The following is an 18,798-nucleotide window of genomic DNA, read 5'->3' as shown; positions in this document are numbered from 1 at the left end:
GCTCATGTTCAGCGGCTGTCGACCACCACCCCCAGGCCCTTTCCCGCCGGGCAGCTCCCAGCCACTCCTCCCCACGCCTGCAGCGGTGCCTGGGGTTGCTGTGCCCCCAGTGCAGGACCCGGCCCTGAGCCTTGCTGACCCTCACCCAGTGCCTGGGCCCATCGACCCAGCCTGGCCAGGGCCCTCTGCAGAGCCTCCCTGCCCCCCAGCAGATCGACACTCCCACCCAGCTTGGTGTCCTCTGCAAACTGACTGAGGGTGCCCTCGATCCCCTCATCCAGACCATCAGTGAAGATGTTGAACAGGACCAGCCCCAACACTGAGCCCTGGGGAACAGCACTGGTGACCGGCCGCCAACTGGATTTGACTCCATTCACCACCACTCCCTGGGCTCGGCCGTCCAGCCAGCTTTTAACCCAGCGCAGAGAGCACTTATCCAAGCCGTGAGCAGCCAGCTTCTCCAGGAGAATGATGCGGGAGACAGTGTCAAAGGCCTTACTAAAGTCCAGGTAGACAACAGCATCCAACATGCAGGACGGGTTGGCAGAGGTGCTGTGGCGGGGACGTGCCAGCGCGTCCCCAGTGCAGCCAGGCCAGCTCGAACGTACGGCCTGGACCTGGCACAGGGTACGCCGGCTCCTCACCTCACCTCCTGCAGCCAGTAGCAAAATGCAGATGTTGGGAAGAGGAACATCGCTAAACAATTTCTCCTCCGGTTCCTCTGCTGTCCCCACAGCCCTGCCGCTGCGGGGCAGTATCTGGGCAAGGACTTGGGCCGGTGTTCTGCCACTGTCTTTGTGCCACCGCCTCTGTGCTGCTCCTTGCCCTCCAGCCGAGCGTCCTGCTGCCCTGCTGCTCCCTGCGAGGGCAGGAGGGAGCGTGAGCAGGGCGGACACCCCGTAGTGCCCGGCGGCACCTTCCTCCAGGGCAGCCGGTGGCTCGGGGACATGCAGCGAGGGCTTCCCTGGACACCGCATCCCGTGAGCCACCGGGCCAGGGACAGACACACTGACTTCTGCTGAGACCGTTTCCCATCTTGTCCTGGTTTCTTCCCACTCCTTAACCTTGGTGCAGCGCTGGATGGTGCAATCCTGGGAGCGGTGTTTTTTACCCTCGAGCGCCAGCGCCCGGGAGGGGAACGCCGGGGTGATGGTTCCCACGGAAGCGGGGGAGCGGATCCAGCACCTTCTGCTCCCCCAGACCGGCCAGAAGAGCCCTGCTCCTGCCAATGTGCAGCGGCCGCAGCACGCACGGCCACACAACCTGTGCCCCGCTCCCGGGCGCTAGCAGCCGCGCAGCGTCAAGGGTTTGCTGCTGCAGAAGGGGAGTGTGTGTGGGCACACACAAATGCTCAAATCCTTGCTGGCCACGGGCAGAAGGATCTGCTCTGCGAAGCCAGGCTGGGAACAACCATTTTTCTTGGGATCGCTGGCTGCATAAAAGCAGAAGGAACGAGGAGTTCCCATCTGGCTTATTCCAGGGAAAGATGTGTCCTTGTCGCTTCCCAGGCAAGATCCCGGGGGTTGCTGCAGCTCGTCCTCCCTGGCGCCTGCAGCGCGGGCGCGGCGGTGAAGAGGTTCGAGTTAGCCTGCGAGGCCGCCACAGGGACCTGGGGGCAGCGGCTGCTCCCCCACACCCGGGGGAATGAAGCGACCTTGCTGCCCTGCCTGGTGCGGGTGCTTGCTGGGGCGAGGACCAGGTCTCCTGGGCTCTTTGCCCCCGGGGGTGGATTCCCTCTTCCCTTGCCCCCCCGGCCGTGCCAGCTTCCAGCCCCCAGCCCTGGCTGCCAGGCTGGAGCCTCCCAGCTCTTGGCCGGTGCCCAGGGGCTCAGCATGGCCCTCCACACCGGGGAGACGTGCGGGGTACACGGACTCCCCGTGCAGTGCTCAGACACAGGAAGATTTCCGTGGGCTGGGAAGGTTGGCAGGGGAGGAAGCTTTCCAGGATCCCAGGCTGCTCTTCCCAACCCCTGCCCTCCTCGAACGGCGATTTCCCTGGCAGAGCTCTGCAGGGAGCCGGTGCAGTCTCTGCCCGCACCAGCCTCCTGCAAAGTGTCCCCAGGGTGTCCCTGCTCTGTCCCTGTGTCCCCGCTGGGGGTTACAGAACACAGCGCCCTCGATACACCGGGGTGCACCACCGGCATGGGGGAGACACGGCTGGAAACATCTGCTACCGGTCCTCCTCCGTGCCTGGCCGAGCGTCCCGCTGCGGCTGGGGAGGTGGTGGACGGAGCTGGGGAGGCAGCACGGCCGGGACCCGCGCGGGCAGGCTCTGCCTGCACTGCCTGCTGCTGCCCGAGGGCCGGCTGGCCCTTCTCCTCGCGAGGCAGCCGGCGTCCCCGCGGCCGCTCCCCTCCTGCGCCAACAGCCAGCACCTCTTAGCACCGCTGGACTGGAGCTGCCGGTTCGGAGCCAAAAGGCTGCCGAGGCCTCTCCCGGGACTGTAGCACCACTGCGCAAGCGGCATCACTTCACTTCAGGACCAAAGAGGTGTGTAAATGCAAAGGAATAGCCTCATTTCATTAAGAGCAATTGAAGAGCTGGCAGCTTTGGGCGCTCTGTCGAGCTCGTAGATCTCTGCCAGCATGTAAATCCGATAAGTCACACGCTCGGGCTGCTGGCAGCCGTGCCGGGAAGCGAGGGGTGAGATAAGGGAGACAAAACTGAGCCAACACCAAGGAAATCCCTGAAGGGAGAAGATAGGGATCTTTCTGGTGCCACCCCAGCTGCCTGCATGTTCCCGGCGGGCACAGCAGCACGGGCCATCCTCCGCACGCAAAGGCCAGAGGGAGACGGGTCTTGTCCCAGAAGTTTAGACATTTCCCTCTTCCAGGACCAAGGGAGAGTTAAAAATGCACCTAAACCACTGCTTTAGGGAAGCTGGATCCAGGGCAGGCAGTGCTGCTGGCTCGGCAGGCAGGGTGCTGGCTACGCAGGCTGGATCTTGGCTTAGAAAAAAATGACAGAAACTTTTGGGATAGAGGGAGCAACTCCAGGAAAGATGAGCTCTGGCTAAAGGAAAACAGAGCCGGGGTGCTAGCCCTTAAGATGAACACCATCAGAGGAGGGGGTTTAAACTGAGGCTAGTGGGTGAAGCGAGTGGGCAGTGGGGCGGGGAATCGTCCGGAGGTAAATTCATAACCCTGTTCCTTCAAGAAAGGAATGAGAAAAGCCAGAAAAAAGGGACATCACAAAAGCAGGCTGCCAGGAAAAGATCAAGTGCTCTGCGACGGCTGCGGTCTGGCGGGGAGAGGAGAGCGGCCTGGTTTAGATGAGAATAAGGCATTGGGAAGCCCCAGGGTGCGGTGGTGCAGACAGCCCGGGACTGGAGCTGAGAAGAAGCTGGTGGAGGGCTGGTGTGCGAGCAGGGCGAGGGGAGGCATCAGCTCACGGGAGTAAACGGGTTACGTGCATCAGGAATCTGCAGGAATCCGCAGGGAGTGGACAACGACACAAGGAGGACGAACAGAGGAGGGCGTTAGGGCTTGCCTATAACAAGCTGAGCGGTGCATGGACACACCTGAGGGACGGGATGGCATCCAGAGGGACCTGGGCAGGCTGCAGAGGTGGGACTGTGTGAACCTCATGGGGCTCAACGAGGCCAAGGGCAGGGTCCTGCACCTGGGTGGGGGCAACCCCCGGTATCAGCACAGGCTGGGGGATGGAGGGGTGGAGAGCAGCCCTGCCGAGAAGGCCTTGGGGGTGCTGGGGGATGAAAAGCTGGCCATGGGCCGGCCATGTGCTCTGGCAGCCCAGAAAGCCAAGCGTCTCCTGGGCTGCATCCCCCGCAGCGTGGGCAGCGGGGCGAGGGAGGGGATTCTGCCCCTCTGCTCCGCTCTGGGGAGACCCCCCTGGAGCCCCGCGTCCAGCTCGGGGGTCCTCAGCACGGGAAGGACATGGGGCTGTTGGAGCGGGGCCAGGGGAGGCCACCGAAATCCTCTGAGGGTGGCACAGCTCTGCTGGGAGGACAGGCTGAGAGCTGGGGGGGTTCAGCCTGGAGAGGAGGAGGCTGCGGGGAGACCTCACTGCGGCCTTGCCGTGCTGAAAGGGGGCCGACAAGAAAGGGGGGGACGGGCTTTTTAGCAGGGCCTGCTGCGACAGGACAAGGGGGGATGGTTTTAAGCTGAAAGAGGGGAGATTCAGACTGGATATAAGGAAGAAATTTGTCACGCTGAGGGTGGTGAGACAGTGGCAGGGGTTGCCCAGAGCGGTGGGAGATGCCCCATCCCTGGAAACCTTCAAGGCCCGGCTGGACGGGGCTCTGAGCACCCTGATGTGGTTGAAGCTGTCCCTGCCCATGGCAGGGGGATGGAGGGGATGGCCTGGAAAGGGCCCTGCCAGCCCAAAGCCTCCTGTGGTTCTACGATAACCCCCCCCGAGAGGATGGGGACAGCACCCCCAAAGTGCTAAGGGAGGCCATGAGGCTGTGAGAGCACGAAACCGCTGCCTGGGGAGACCTGAAGTGGGGAAGTGTCACAGCAAAGCCGTCCTAAACGGCTGCATCTGGAGCCCCCAGTTAGAAAACCACAAGAAACGGCATCCCCCGAGCCATAAACTGGTGTAGTCAAGGGGGAAAAACCCCTGCAGGCTTCCCTGTTCTTGCCAGAAGGAACTACATGAGATAAAGAAACTGGTTGGAAGAAGTGAAAATCAATTACAGAAGAAAATACTTGCAAACAACAGGGAGCAACCGTCCAGCCAGCGTGGAGCTGTGGCTCCGAGCAAGGGATCCTAAGGCAATACCACGGTGAACCTGCAGGAGGGCGGTTTAACAGCAAAGCAAGCTAGCCAAAATACTAATAAACAGTGAAATTAAAATGAATAAACTGAAATGGAATAAAATAAAAATTCTTCAAAAACTGGCATTTTCTTTTTCAAACCAGGAAAACGGCAACATGCAAATCCCCTAGCAAGTTAAAAACCGCATTTGCACAGGTGAAACTGTATTTTGAGCGTGATTTGCTTACCGCGTAGAAATCAACCCCAGCGCATTTTTGCAAACCCAGCCGACACGGGAAGGCTGCTGGACGCCCACGGCGGGCGGCGGGGCCCGGGCTGGCCACGCTCGGGGCAGGGCCCGCACCGGGACACGGGCGCAGGTCCCCGGCCTCCCCGGAGAGCGGGGCAGCAAACGCCAGGCTGATGCTTAGGAAGGCTCCACAGGGATCCAGGCAACACTGGGATCTTAAACGTGGCTTTGGTGCCAGGCAAATTTGCTGAAAGATGGAAGGAAAAATGGCATTAGAACACGTGTGAATAAACACGCAATGCCGAGACAACGTCCGGCACGGGTTGGAGCAGGGAAGTCTTGCCAGAATGACATGGAAGATGTAAATAACGGCGAATCAGATGATAAATAAACAACATTTTTGCAAAACTTCAACAAAATCTCTCTCCAAAAGCTCTTCAGGATGCTAAGGTGGATTAACAGTGAGGTTTTGCTTGTAAACCAACTGCTTAAAAGTTAGGAGACAAGGGCAGGAATAAACGGGCAGGATCTGCGCCAGAGCTGCGCTGGTCAACACACGCGTAGAGGAGAGCAGATCGTGCTGCCGCCGTACGGTGTTTTGATGGTCAAATCTAAAGCTGACTGTGAAGAGCTGGAAAGGGATCGCAGGATGTAAAGCGGCTGAGCAGACGGACATCAAATGCAATTCCATATAATTAAATTCCAGGCAATGTAAAATTAACCCTATGCGTACGCAGCGGTGGGCTCTAAGTGAGCTTTGTCGGTCGGGAAAGATGCGGGGGTCCCTGCGGGCGCCTCGCCTGCACGCCCTGTGTGGGTAACCCAGGGACAAGGGCATTGGGAGGGAACTGCTGGGATTGCTGTGACCGGCGGGCACGGCCAGGGCAGCGCGCGGAGGACAGGGCAGCGAGGCAGAGAAGCAGCCGAGCAGGGAGACGGAGCAGCTCCCATGGCAGGGAGACTTGGTGCACGCCGCAGCCTGGCCGGGCCCCGGGGAAGGGACCTGGTAAGGGGTCACTAAGAGGGGAAAAAGGGAAGGAAAATTTTCATTTCCTAGAGCAGAGCTTCAAAGAGCACCAGAGGGCTGGATCCGGTTCGAAACGATGGGAAGCGCTTCTCAAACCACGCATTACCGTGTTGTGGGAGGCTGCCTCCGCTGTGGAGACCAAGCGGGCAAATGGAGCCAAAGGGGCACGAGGGAGCGCGCAGAGGTTGGTGTGCTGAGGCTGGGGCAGGCCCGGGGTGCCCCCAGCCCCCCTGGCTGAAGAGGACAAGGACAAGGTCCCGGTTGCCTGCTCTGACTCAGCCTTTGAATGGTCCCAGGCCTCCCCACCCTGCGCCGGGCACGCCAGCCCGGTGGCCCTTCCCCAGGGCCCAGAGCCCGGTCCCTGCCCCAGGACCACCCAAGGCGCTCCGCAGCTCCTCACCCCGCTCCTGCGTGCCCTGACAGCCCTTCGGGGCACCGCGCGCCCTGACGGCCCTTCGGGGCACCGGCAGCGCTCGGCAGCTCCGGGCCGGGGGCTCCCGTGCTCACTCCTGGGGCTTGAGAGCCTCAAGGTGCAAGGCAGCAAAGCTCCACCTCGGGGTCTGCTCCGTCCTGCTCCCCGCAGGCTCTCCGGGAGCCGGTCCCCCTCTGCAGCCCAAAATCCCTCGGGCTTTCAATGCCCGAGGCAGGAAAGCGGGAGCAAAGCTGAGCTGAGAGCAGGCAGAAGGCGCAATGCCCGCGGACATAACCCCCTCCAGCGTCACTGCGGGCACCCAGCTCGCCCTGCCGATGCAAATTACCAGTTACGAAGTGCAGAAAATTGCTGTCTAGTTTGCCTTTCATCCATTTATTATGGCTTTCTTTTTATTGCTAATTATCACTTTCGGTACACCACTGAGTGGGGGGGTTCTCTTCTGTGGTGTTAGCTTGGTGGCTCTTGGAAATAGATCTTAAAGAATGATCTTTTTCCACAATTTTCTGTCGCCTTTTCCCGTCGCTGTTTCTTCTCAGAGTTTTTCTTGTCTTTGTGGGGTTTGACTTTTTAAAGCACCATGTCTTTTTGTTTACTGAATGGATTATTCATTGAATGTAATCAGGTCGTGATCATTGTTCCCCAGGCAACCACCAACGAAATTAGAGAGCTATGATCATGAATTAATTTAAAAGTTTTAAAAAAATAAAACGGCAACTGCAAGGCTTAATAAATCATTGCTGAAACAAGGCATTCGCAGCGGTGCCAGCAGTCACCGCGGAGGGCTTTAGCACCTAGGGAACGTGAGGACCACGTTCTGAGGTTGGGAGGACTGGGAGGGGGCGACCACCTGGCGGCAGGACGACGGCTGCCGCCACTCGGCTCTTCATCGCAGGAGCTGTCGCCTTCCAGTTCCCCCTCGCTCCGCATGGCCGCGGGGTTCGGGTGGCTCGCAGGGACAGGCTTTGAGAAGCGATGCCATTACACGCGGGGTGCTCTCTGGGACAAGAAACTCGGGGTCCCCGCTGCCCACCCCTCGCCTGCCCCATCCTTCCCCTGCCGCGGGTCTCGGGGCCGGGCGCCTTCCCCCAGCAAAGCTCAGTCTCATCCCTCCTGAAGGGAAAGGTCTAAGTCTACCCAAGTTTCTTCTATGGAAACGCACTGGTGCCTGCTTGAGGTTTATCAGCGTACAATGTACATAAGGGATGGCATATGCACACATATACCCTGCACAGTTATCCCTCCTGCCTGTGTGCCACTGATTAGCACTCGTTAACTTGGAATCACAGAATCAGGGAATGTTTTGGGCTGGCAGGGCCCTTTCCAGGCCATCCCCTCCATCCCCCTGCCATGGGCAGGGACAGCTTCAACCACATCAGGGTGCTCAGAGCCCCGTCCAGCCGGGCCTTGAAGGTTTCCAGGGATGGGGCATCTCCCACCGCTCTGGGCAACCCCTGCCACTGTCTCACCACCCTCGGCGTAAACAATTTCTTCCTTATATCCAGTCTGAATCTCCCCTCTTTCAGCTTAAAACCATCCCCCCTTGTCCTGTCGCAGCAGGCCCTGCTAAAAAGCCTGTCCCCCCCTTTCTTGTCGGCCCCCTTTCAGCACGGCAAGGCCGCAGTGAGGTCTCCCCGCAGCCTCCTCCTCTCCAGGCTGAACCCCCCCAGCTCTCAGCCTGTCCTCCCAGCAGAGCTGGGCCACCCTCGGAGCATTTCGGTGGCCTCCCCTGGCCCCGCTCCAACAGCCCCATGTCCTTCCCGTGCTGAGGACCCCCGAGCTGGACGCGGGGCTCCAGGGGGGTCTCCCCCGAGCGGAGCAGAGGGGCAGAATCCCCTCCCTCGCCCCGCTGCCCACGCTGCGGGGGATGCAGCCCAGGAGACGCTTGGCTTTCTGGGCTGCCAGAGCACATGGCCGGCCCATGGCCAGCTTTTCATCCCCCAGCACCCCCAAGGCCTTCTCGGCAGGGCTGCTCTCCACCCCTCCATCCCCCAGCCTGTGCTGATACCGGGGGTTGCCCCCACCCAGGTGCAGGACCCTGCCCTTGGCCTCGTTGAACCCTATAAGGTTCACCCAGGGCCACCTCTCCAGCCCGTCCAGGTCCCTCTGGATGCCATCCCGTCCCTCAGGTGTGTCCATGCACCACTCAGCTTGGTGCCATCTGCAAACCAGCCGAGGGTGCACTCGATCCCGCTGTCTGTGTCACTGATGAAGATACTGAGCAGCACCGGCCCCAGTACGGACCCCTGGGGGACACCACTCGTCACTGGTCTCCATCTGGACACTGAGCCATTGACCACTGCCCTCTGGACGCGACCACCCAGCCAGTCAGCTATCCACCGAGCACTCTGCTCCCGTTCGCTAGTCCTAAGGTCGCTCACGAAGCAGCCTGCAACGCGGCGTCTCCAGCAACGAGCGGACAAACGGGGAGCGGGCCCCCGCGGAGGCACCGGGGACACCTCCCGCTCCTGCCCGCGGGCGCCCCTGAGGAGACCCCCGAGGCGACGCCGGCCTCCACCGGGGCGGCTCCTCGCCCGGCTCCGGCTCCGGCCCCGGCTCCGGCCCCGGCCGCGGGCAGCCCCCGAGGCACCGCCGTGAGTCGCGGCGGCCCCGGCCCGGCCCGCGGAGGCGGCGGCCTGCGCTCATGCGCCAGCGGGCGGCGGGGCCGGCGCATGCGCGGGGCGAGCGACCGGCGGCGGGGCCATGTCGGGCCGCGGGCGGCGGGGCCGCGGGCGGCGGGGGCCGGCGGGAGCGGTGCCGGAGCAGCCGGGGCCCGAGGCGGCCTGCGCCTCCCCGAGGTGGCGGCGGTGGCGGCGGGGGGGAGCGGGGCGGCCCGGGGCGGGCGGGCGCTGACCGCTGTCCCCGCTGTGCCCGCAGGGTGAGGCGGTTCTGCCCGCAGTGCGGGCGCGGCGTGGAGCCCGCCTTCTGCTTCTGCCCGGCCTGCGGCGGGAGGCTGCCCCCGCCGCTGCAGCAGCAGGAGGAGGAGGAGACGGAGCAGACAGCGCCGGCCCCGCCGCGGCAGCAGCCCCGCAGCCCCGCGGCCTCCCCGCCGGCTCCCCCGGCCCGGGCCCTCGGCGCGGCGAGGCCCAGCTCCCGCTCGCCCCGCAAGGCGCGGCCCGGCCCGGCGGCGCCGCTGCCGGCAGAGGCCGTCCTGACGGACCAGGGCGGCAGGCGGTGGAGGCTGGTCCGGCTCCTGGAGCAGGGCGGCTGCGGGCTGGTGTACGAAGGTGCTGTGGGGTCCGGGGCGGGCGGTGCCGGGAGCGGAGCGGGACGGGGCCGCGGGCGGGAGCAGCCCCCGGGCCCCGGCTTGGGCTGGGCACCTCGCAGGGGCCGCTGCGGGCGTTGGGTGGCGGCTGTCGGGGCGCCCCTAAACCACCAGAACCCGCCGTGAGCAGACGTTAAGGACATGGGGCTGTTGGAGCGGGGCCAGGGGAGGCCACCGAAATGCTCCGAGGGTGGCCCAGCTCTGCTGGGAGGACAGGCTGAGAGCTGGGGGGGTTCAGCCTGGAGAGGAGGAGGCTGCGGGGAGACCTCACTGCGGCCTTGCCGTGCTGAAAGGGGGCCGACAAGAAAGGGGGGGACAGGCTTTTTAGCAGGGCCTGCTGCGACAGGACAAGGGGGGATGGTTTTAAGCTGAAAGAGGGGAGATTCAGACTGGATATAAGGAAGAAATTGTTTACGCCGAGGGTGGTGAGACAGTGGCAGGGGTTGCCCAGAGCGGTGGGAGATGCCCCATCCCTGGAAACCTTCAAGGCCCGGCTGGACGGGGCTCTGAGCACCCTGATGTGGTTGAAGCTGTCCCTGCCCATGGCAGGGGGATGGAGGGGATGGCCTGGAAAGGGCCCTGCCAGCCCAAAGCCTCCTGTGGTTCTGTGATGTCGCGGTGCAGAGGTGATGGCGCTCTGCAGGGGTCTGCCGGGATGGCGGTGACCGGCTGGCCCGGGGCTCTGGCATCCCAGCACTGGGCGTCCCAACGCAGGTGTCGGCACTGGCGTAAGATCGAGCGGAGGCTGGGCTGCTCTGCTGTCTGACGGAATGCACATCGCTGGGGCCATGCTTCCTCTTTCTGGGTTTTAGGTTCAAAACCTAAGTGCTGCCGGCACCGGTGTTGTAGACGGTGTCAGTATTGACCAGACATCAGCTCAGGATTCTCAGCCTGTTCTGGGGGCCCAAAGAAAGCAGCTAAATCATCTGGGCTGCTTCTCAGCTGTTCAGTGACTGCTGGTCTTTTCTCTCCAGCCTAGTTGTACACTTCCAAAGGGAAGGTTTCCATCTTACTCTCCACTGTTAACTTGGAAACACTGTTCAGGAGGAATTTTATCCATTAGTAAGCTTTGCCTGATATTTGGCTTTAGTTTCTTTTTAATTATTTATGCTGTTGTATAACAAAGTCTGGGCATCCACCTATGTCTTTAAAAAGATGTGATGTTAGAAAAAGAGAAAAGAAATGTTGTTATTATAGTGGAGGGTGCTTTTTTAGAAACACCTTTTGGATGGCGAGCAGCAGATAGGGCACTCGGTCTAAGAGCAGGAGGAGGAACTACCCCAAGGCCAAGTAAGGGGTGCAAATCTTTTTGGAGGGGGAAGGCCACATATAACTCGAACGTCCATGCAGAGCAGAAGGGACTTTGGCATCTCTTACAGGCTTGACAAACTACGAAGTGAGCTGGAGGGAATGCTCAGCAAATGCATTTGGGGGTGCCTTTGAGATTCTGCTAATGATTTGTTCTTTACGTACCATCTTCAAAGCACCCCACTGCTGTAGCCATGCCTAGATGCTTCTGTGACTTACGCAGAACTGCACTCGAAGCATGTCAGGGGTGCTGTGCTTCTGGAGCAAGGTAAGAATTATTTTGTAGTAATCTGGGAGGATGCTGTCGCAGAGGACGCTTTTGCAAAGAGCAAGCGAAAGAAGCAGAGGATAAGTAACAGCCAGCTGCACAGGCTGCGTCTAATGATGCCGCTGGCACTGCACGTACCCCTTTTCTGTGCTCCTGTAACCACATCTGTTCCATCCTTCCACAGCACAGTCAGCATCTGGAACCTGTCCTCAAAAGCAAAGATACTCCCTCAAACTTGTGAGTTTTGATCTGTTTGGGTAAGGAATAGTGCATCGCGTGCTGTGTGCAGGGCCCGGCCCCTTTGGCCTGTGTGGCTAAGAGCGTCCGAGGAGCTCAGAGGAGGTGGTCGCAGGGGCCCCTCCCAGCTTAGGAGATGGATATAACTTCCTGAGAGTGTCGTGCTTGGATTTCAGTAAAAGTTGGCTCTTCCACTAAAGGTGTGAAAAAAAAAAAAAAGGTATAAGGATTAAAAAAAGGAAAAGCCTTCATCCCAAACAGTTGCCTCTCCGATCCACCAAGCTCTGCAATCTCCAAAACTGAATTTGGTGGCGTCAGGTAGCGATCTGGATTCATTCATGCCAGACCTGCTTTTTTCCTGTATGGCAAGCGTGCGCATGCCCTGCTGGAGCGTGGGGAAACCGGAGAGGTTAGAACGCGGTGGCCGTGCTGAGGTGGTGTGATGAACCAGCACCGAGAGGCTCTGTAAGGCCAGCGCACACCTTTAAATCAAACAGTAATTATAGCTGGGGTTCCGAGCAAGCTCTCTAGGCACTTGCTGATAACTTGGGTTCTCCAGAAACATGCTATTTCCAGTAACAGCTCTTCTGCAACGGAGATTCAGTTGGTTGGTTTTCAGTAGCTCACAAACCAGAGCAGGAAGACCGTTTTCTGGTCTGCTGTGGCTCTTGGGAGCTGCTTGTCTGTGGGAAGACCAGTGCTGACTGCTGGCTCTGTGGGAGACCTGGCAGTGCCCACGCTGGAAAAATCCCTCTCCCTTTTGTCGGAGAAGAGCCATTTAAGAGGACGGAGAAAGAACACAGTGTTAATGAGAAACGACAGCAAAGCGCCACAAAACTAGAACCAGTAGGTGGGAAACGCAACGGTCCCAGCTGCTCTGTTTTGCACCTTTGGCACCTTCTGGCGCTTTGCTCGGTAGGCTGACGGTGCAGCCCGGCCCTCGCGGTTGCAGAGGGCTGTCGAGTGTGATACGGCACACGAGAGCATTTTGGCTCCCGGATTTGATGGCTCAGATTGGCGCACCCAACAAGGTGCAGAATAAAATATCCTCTGGAACACGGTCGGTTGTGTTGTCTGGAGCCTGCTGATCCTCCAGCTGCCTTGGCTAGTTGTGGGTAGGGCCTTTGGTATCAAACCAGCCATATATATATGCTGCCTCCTCCCACGCATATATAAAACTGCTGCCTCCTCCCACGCATAACAGCATCTGTCCTGAGTTAGCTTGCAGTATGCTGAATATATATATATATATATATATATGTGTACGCACGTAGGTGTGCATAGGCAACACGTACATATTGACTGTACACTCGGTGCGTTTCAGGTCACTCAATAACAGCGGTAGTAAAAGGGCAGTAATGCTTGCTGATTTAAAAAGATGGACTGTAAGGTGTCAGCGCGCTACCCAGACGCTTGAATGTCATAAATACAGACTTTCTTGTCTCCCTTTCTGACAGCTAGAATAAAACATTACAGTTCTTTGTTGGGACTTGCCTGTTTGCAGAAATAACCTCATCTGCCCTGTGGCTAAGGTCACCTCTGGCTCTGTTTAGAAGAATAGCTTTGGGAGCAGAGCTGGCGCGGGGTTGCCGGCGGCCTGTGGTGTCCAGGTGCTTTCAACCCCACAGGCAGTTCTAAGTGGTAGCGCTGGAAACGTCCAACGTGAGACAGCTGCTCCCTTGTTCCGGGCTGATGCTGAGAGTTTATGCGGTTGGTAGGCACAGCATTAAATAGTGAACCAGAAGACCTGAGCTCTGTTCTCAGCTCTGTTGCTGATCTGGCATTTGATTTTTTTTTTTTTTTGGGGGGGGGGGGTGGTGGGCGTTGTTGCTTTCTTTAAAATGAGTAGTGAAGGTCTTGTAGCAGTCTTGCCCAAGTTTCCCTTTGTAGCAGGGCTTGTGTGGCTGAAGTAATGCTCTTCCTTCCTCTTCCCTTTAGGATGTCAAAGATGGCAAGATCTACAATGAACAGAACTTCTTCCAGCGAGCCGCGAAGGCAGGCACAGGTTGGTGCTTCTTGGAAGGGCAAGGACTAGGCTGCTTGTTCAGAAAACGCGTCCCTCTCTCATCGGTTATGTGAGTCTCTCGGAAGGCCAGGCTAGAGTTGACGGATTCACTGCTTGCTTGGTGCCAGAGTGCTGAGAAGCTTGGCCAAGAGCCTGCTCTCCCAGAAGTCTCTGTGTACCTCAGGACACTGCAGTATTGGCGTTTTGAAGCTTTCTTGCTCTGCCCACGCTTTGTCTTGATCTGGCTGGTGGCTGTTCGGCCCTGCGGCCTGACCTGCCTTGGCTCCCTCTCTTCCCCTTCCACGGGTGTTCCTGTCAGCTGCTGTCTGGTATTGACTCCGTTGACCCAAAAACCTGAGCACGAGCAAAGCTGGCCAGAAAACGTGGGCAGGTGGTTGAGCAGGGGTGATGGAGGAATTCCTGTCAAACTTGCGCTTCTGGGAGGGCCGTAAAGATCTGCTTCTCCATCCCTCTCCCTCTGCCCCCTTCTTCTTCTCCCTAGCCCTAGAGCCACCACATGCCTTAGCCTGCTCTGGTATTCCCAGCGCCCTTTCTGTCTTGTTCTTGCCCTGCAGTGCCATGTGCATTGAGATGCCAATACCGCAGCGCAGCGGGCTGGCATTTCTGGGCCAGAATCAGTAGGAGAGAGGCTTCCCGCTGTCAGCTGCCCAGGGCAGAGCAGGCCTTCGGAGAAGGGGCGTCCCTGGCTGAGCTCCTTCCTTCTGGAGCTCCTCAGCAGCGTCTGCCACACTCTGTCCTCTCCCCTTCTAGTGGAGAAGTGGAAGAAGCGGCACTCTGTGCCGTTGCTGGGAATCCCCAATTGCGTTGGCTTTGGACTGCATGCAGATAGCTACAGGTGAGGTGACTCTGCGGAGGGCACAGCCGCGCTCTTCCGCCCACAACTGCTATCTTCCTGGGCTCTCCCTCTTCTCTCCTTGCTGCCTGCTAGTCCTTTGCTCGTTGTCCCCTCGGCTCCTAACCTTATGCTAGCCTAGCACATGGTTTGCCGCTCTCATTATCCCGTTTCCTTCAGGCCTCGTGTTGCTGGTGAAGTCTTTGCTTTTGCAGCTTCTGTCCCTCAGGCCAGGGGACACCTTATTCCTGCCTTTAGTGTTAACATCAAGGGGACACTCAGACTGTACATCTGCGCACTTGGGCTTGGCAGTGCTGGGTTAATGGTTGGACTCGATGATCTAAAAGGTCTTTTCCAACCTAAATGATTCTATGAACACATGATCAGCCTGTCTCTCCTTTCCTGTTACCAAAAGTTGAGGAAATGTTTGCGCAGGTCAGCTTGGAGTTGAAGGGTGGGGGGTCTAATCCAGGGGGGTCGCTTGACAAGTGTCTGTTGCAGCGTTTCCAAATCCGGTAGGTACTGCTATGTGCTAAGCCTTTGTCTCTTGTAGGTTTTTGGTGTTCTCTGACTTAGGGCGAACTCTTCAGTCTGTCCTGAACGATGGCTTATACCTACTGAGGGAGAAGGCAGCTTTTCAGATTGTAGTCCGGCTGGTATGTAGAGAACCCGTACTTCCCAAGAGACTTTTTCAGAAAAGACCTAAAACTTTCTCCCAGATCTTTCAGCGGTGTGTTAAAGCTGATGTAGGGGGTTGGCTGGGGTCTCTAGTAGCATCTCTCAAGCCTGTTGTAAACTTGAGTAGCATCTTTGGAGCAATATGTCACCTTGAAGGAATTTGGGGTAAGGAGAAGGAGAGAAACCTGACACGTGACGATCAGAGGCTGTGGGACACGGTGCTTTTTGTGCTCTTCCACACAGCTGCGGGGAGCTGGGGAGGGTCCAGCTCAGCGATAGCCAGGGTGCCGAAGGAGCCTGCCTGGTTCTGATATGCTCGCCTCTTCTGCTTACTCCTAGCTAGACTGCCTGGAGTACATTCATGAGAACGAGTACGTGCATGGGGACATCACGGCTGAGAACATCTATCTGAACCCAGCAGACCTCACTCAGGTAGGGAGCGGGAGCAGCACTGCGAGGAACGGCAGCAAAGGGGGGGCTTGTGAAACGGGAAAGAGCAACGCCCGGGTTCCTGCTGCGGGGCAGGGGAGCGGTGCGGTCGGTGCGGTGCTCAGGCAGTGCTGTGGTGCAGGATTGCAGGCTACGCTGTAGGCAGAATTCACACCGCACGTGCGCTCAGATGCGTACTTCGTGATGTCTTGCAGGTGACCCTAGCAGGCTATTGCTTTGCCTTCCGTTACTGCCCGGGAGGGAAGCACGTGGCTCAGCGCGAAGGCAGCAGGACCCCTCACGAGGGCACGATAGAGTTTATCAGTCTGGACAGCCACAAGGGAGCGGGTGAGTCTCTGACACGAGGCAGCAGAGCTCAGCTAGAGCTGTTACTGTGGCAGTGCTCGCTGGAGCTGGGGCTCCCTGCTGGCGTTTCTGTTACTGCTGCTTTCCAGGCAGCCACGTGCATCTGGAACCAAGTTCCCGTTCGGGCTGTTTCCTCTTGCCTCTCCCTGGGCTGCTGTGTTGGGACTTGCCAGGTCGCTCAGCGACTGCAGCAGGAGGCGCAGGGATGTTCCTGCTCCATCTGGGGCCTTGGCTGCTGCAGGCGTGCGAGGAATAGGAAACGGGGCCGCCGCGCGCTGGCTTAGCGGGGATCTGTTTCAAGCCAGACTGGATCCCTGCCCAAAACAGATTTGCAGCAGGCTCTGCTCTGACCTTGAAGCAATGAGGGCTGGAAAGGCGTTTAAATTAGCCAGTTCCTCTCCTGGTTGGGATGTGACTCTTTTCTCCCGTTGTTCAGACTGGGCAAATCTTCCTCCAGAGGCTGGGAGGCGATTCCTCAGCTGTGTGAGTGAGCAGGCTCCCAGAAGCATTGCTATCCTAGAGCACATCTTGATGAAGCTCTTGCATTTCTTTACTTCTGCTCTTTAGACTTGTGCCCGTTGACGAGGCTGCCTGTTTTACAGAAGGGGCACCTCAGGCAGAGACTTCTAGGTTGTGCAGCGAGTGCTGGGGTCCTGACTTGCCTTTGGAGCAGAGGCGCTGGCCTGGGCCTCTTCTGAGATGGCTCCCAAACTCTTTGTTTTTTCACATGTGAATATCTCTTCCTTCCCATCAGGACCATCTCGCCGGAGTGACTTGGAATCTCTGGGCTACTGTCTTCTGAAATGGCTCTGTGGCTTCTTGCCCTGGTCTGATGAGCTGGACAAAGTAGAAACTGTGGTGGAAAAGAAGGAAAAGTAGGAGAAATCATCTGCTCTTTGGGGAAATGCTCAGCAGAAAGCAGTGAGGGAGGTTTTGTGACTGAAATCCCTTGGTCACAGTACACTGTGGGGATGTGGGCAACTCGCACTGTAAAGGCTGAGCCTGGCCAAGGGTGTTCGGTGAACCCTGATTTCTGCTCCATTCAGAACGTGGCCATCTGAATTCAGCCTCTTTTTTTGTCCCTGTTGCCAAAGACAGGCTGTTCCGGTGCCTGCTCCGTGGCCTCTCACCCGACAGCCCTCTGCTCTGGTTATTCCAGGTACAAAGGGGACGTGACGTGCCTTCTCCGACTGTGCTTCAGGCAGAAATGCATTCCAGGTATGGGCTTGCTGTCTGTGCCGTGGGGTTGGGGAAGGAGGGCGGGCTGTACCTGCAGCTGGAACCTTCTCTGCTGGGGTGCTAGTCCAGGATGGCTTCCCCTGGCGACGGTGACTGAGCATTGAGGGGGCTGGCTGACAGGCTCCGCCTGTGAACACATCCCTTGTTTTCTTTACAGCAAACCAGGGAGGGCTGCTACCCGTTTTCTGTATTCATGAGCCTTGCCAAAGACGCAAGTGTTCTGGTGGCTTTAAAAATGCAGTATTTGGGGCTAGAGGTCAATTCCCCATCCCGTCTTTGAGCTTCATGGTAGCCTTTGGCTTTGTGTTCCTCCCTGCAGCTGGCCAGGGCAGGTGGGTGAAGGGGCTGCGGGGAGAGCAGGCCGAGGCGGCCACTCGGCAGCTTTGTAAGGACAGCGGGCGCTGCTCTGCTGCTCCACGCCGCGATCCTTGCTTTGCAGATGCCCTGCAGAGCTACCTGCAGCAAGTAATGGCACTTGAGTACGAGGAGAAGCCCGACTACGAGGCCCTGCGGCAGCTCTTCAAGAAGCCACTGGAAAAGATGAAAGCTTCAGCTTACGACTCTGTGGACATCAAAATGGTGCCCTAAGTAAGTGCCAGTAGTTCAGACTGCAGCGGTACTGCTGGGAGCACAGGAGCCGCACGGCGCTGGCGACCGGCTCGCGGGGCGCTGCAGGCGGCAGCCAGGAGGCGAGGGCAGAGCAGGGGTCTGTGGCGTCTCCTGCTGAGACCTAGGGGCTCCTCCTGACGCGCGGCGGGCGTACCGGCCCGTCGGCGTGCCCTATTGAGAGATCAGCCCAGTGCTACTCAAAGCCAGGCCTAGCCTGTCTCACAGCGTGGTTCCTCAGCTCTTTCTGGGAATACTTGTCCTTGGAGGAAGCCAACAAGGGTTAACAAAGCAAAGGCTGAACAGTCTGCGGGGGGGTGGGGGTGCTAGCAAAATGCAGACTGATGCAATCTGGGCCTTTTTTTTTTTTTAAGAACTGAGGCTCTGGGCTGCATCTTTTGCTTTTCCTTTAACAGAACGTAGCTTGCAGTTCTGGTTCCGTTGCCTGGGCCTGTGGCAGTGAGCAGGGCTCTCTAGGCCCAGGTGCTGTTTTATCCATGAGGCACCGCCAAGATTGAGGCTCGGTAGAGAGGCAGATCTGCTTTTAGTCCGGGGCTGCATCAGCCAAGGCCACTGGATTAAGCAGCAAGCCCCAGGAAGGTGGAGCCAGCTCCTCATCACCTAACTTGCCCTTCCTAGGAAGGAACTGAACTGATGCGTGTTCCTATTTTGTGCCTTTTCTTCCAGCTCAAGAAAACTTGCACAGGAAGAGTTCAAAGCTTTCTGCAGCGTGCAGCCTTCCCTGTAGATATTTAACTTTTACCTGCCTGTTTTAGAACTGAGAGATGTTTTTATAAAGTGTTTTCTTCCAATTTTAACGTGACCTAATGCTGATTGTTGAGCTGCTGCTGCAGCAAGTTTATGTGAAGACACTCCTGCACAGCAAGTGACTGTAAGCAGGAGGTGGAGAGCTGCAATGTAGCCACCGGGAGGAGGGCGAAGCTTGGCACAGAAAAACTAAATCGGGGACTTCTCTTTTTTTTGTAGCTACAGTGGTGGTATGCAGTTTTGTAATAAACTTTGTGGACAGGCACCCAGGGCTGCTGTTAGCTGGTTATTTGGCATGTTCGAGGCCTGGCGGTAGGCTCTTTCTGAGGCTGCTGCAGAGTTGCGATGGTG

At 58.4% G+C, this 18,798-nt stretch overlaps 1 protein-coding gene across 8 annotated transcripts; it reads left to right on the top strand.

Moving 5' to 3' along the window:
- Positions 1-9,094: 9,094 nt before the first annotated feature.
- On the top strand, positions 9,095-18,712 carry VRK3 (VRK serine/threonine kinase 3). 8 transcript variants are annotated; one of them, XR_015698802.1, is made up of 13 exons: positions 9,095-9,223; positions 9,303-9,652; positions 11,451-11,503; positions 13,442-13,508; positions 14,280-14,364; positions 14,915-15,017; positions 15,379-15,471; positions 15,684-15,816; positions 16,589-16,709; positions 16,994-17,052; positions 17,231-17,405; positions 17,513-17,661; positions 18,367-18,712. XR_015698802.1 is itself a non-coding variant. In XM_087731999.1 (12 exons), exons 1-11 carry the CDS (start codon positions 9,129-9,131, stop codon positions 17,659-17,661), a joined length of 1,308 nt encoding a protein of 435 aa, XP_087588125.1. In that variant the 5' UTR covers positions 9,095-9,128; the 3' UTR covers positions 18,367-18,712. The 8 variants fall into 8 exon arrangements, 5 of the variants coding, with proteins under 5 accessions (XP_087588125.1, XP_087588126.1, XP_087588128.1 ...); XR_015698803.1 differs by lacking the exon at positions 18,367-18,712 and adding an exon at positions 18,096-18,348; XR_015698804.1 differs by lacking the exon at positions 17,231-17,405 and having other exon boundaries at positions 16,933-17,052.
- The last annotated feature ends 86 nt before the right edge of the window (positions 18,713-18,798 follow it).

The sequence above is a fragment of the Nipponia nippon genome, unplaced genomic scaffold, assembly GCF_047370975.1.
Source record: "Nipponia nippon isolate SJK-2023a ecotype South Korea unplaced genomic scaffold, ASM4737097v1 scaffold_5, whole genome shotgun sequence".
Classification (NCBI taxonomy): domain Eukaryota; kingdom Metazoa; phylum Chordata; class Aves; order Pelecaniformes; family Threskiornithidae; genus Nipponia; species Nipponia nippon.
The sequence above is the reverse complement of the archived record's forward strand: the minus strand, read 5'-3'. Positions and strand labels throughout refer to the sequence as shown.

Excerpts from the sequence above, each read along its gene's own strand:
- VRK3 (XM_087731999.1), top strand. The coding sequence starts at position 9,129 with ATGTCGGGCCGCGGGCGGCGGGGCCGCGGGCGGCGGGGGCCGGCGGGA. Across the intron at positions 9,653-11,450 it reads CTGCGGGCTGGTGTACGAAG|CACAGTCAGCATCTGGAACC; the intron begins GTGCTGTGGGGT and ends ATCCTTCCACAG. Across the intron at positions 16,710-16,993 it reads GTGGTGGAAAAGAAGGAAAA|GTACAAAGGGGACGTGACGT; the intron begins GTAGGAGAAATC and ends TGGTTATTCCAG.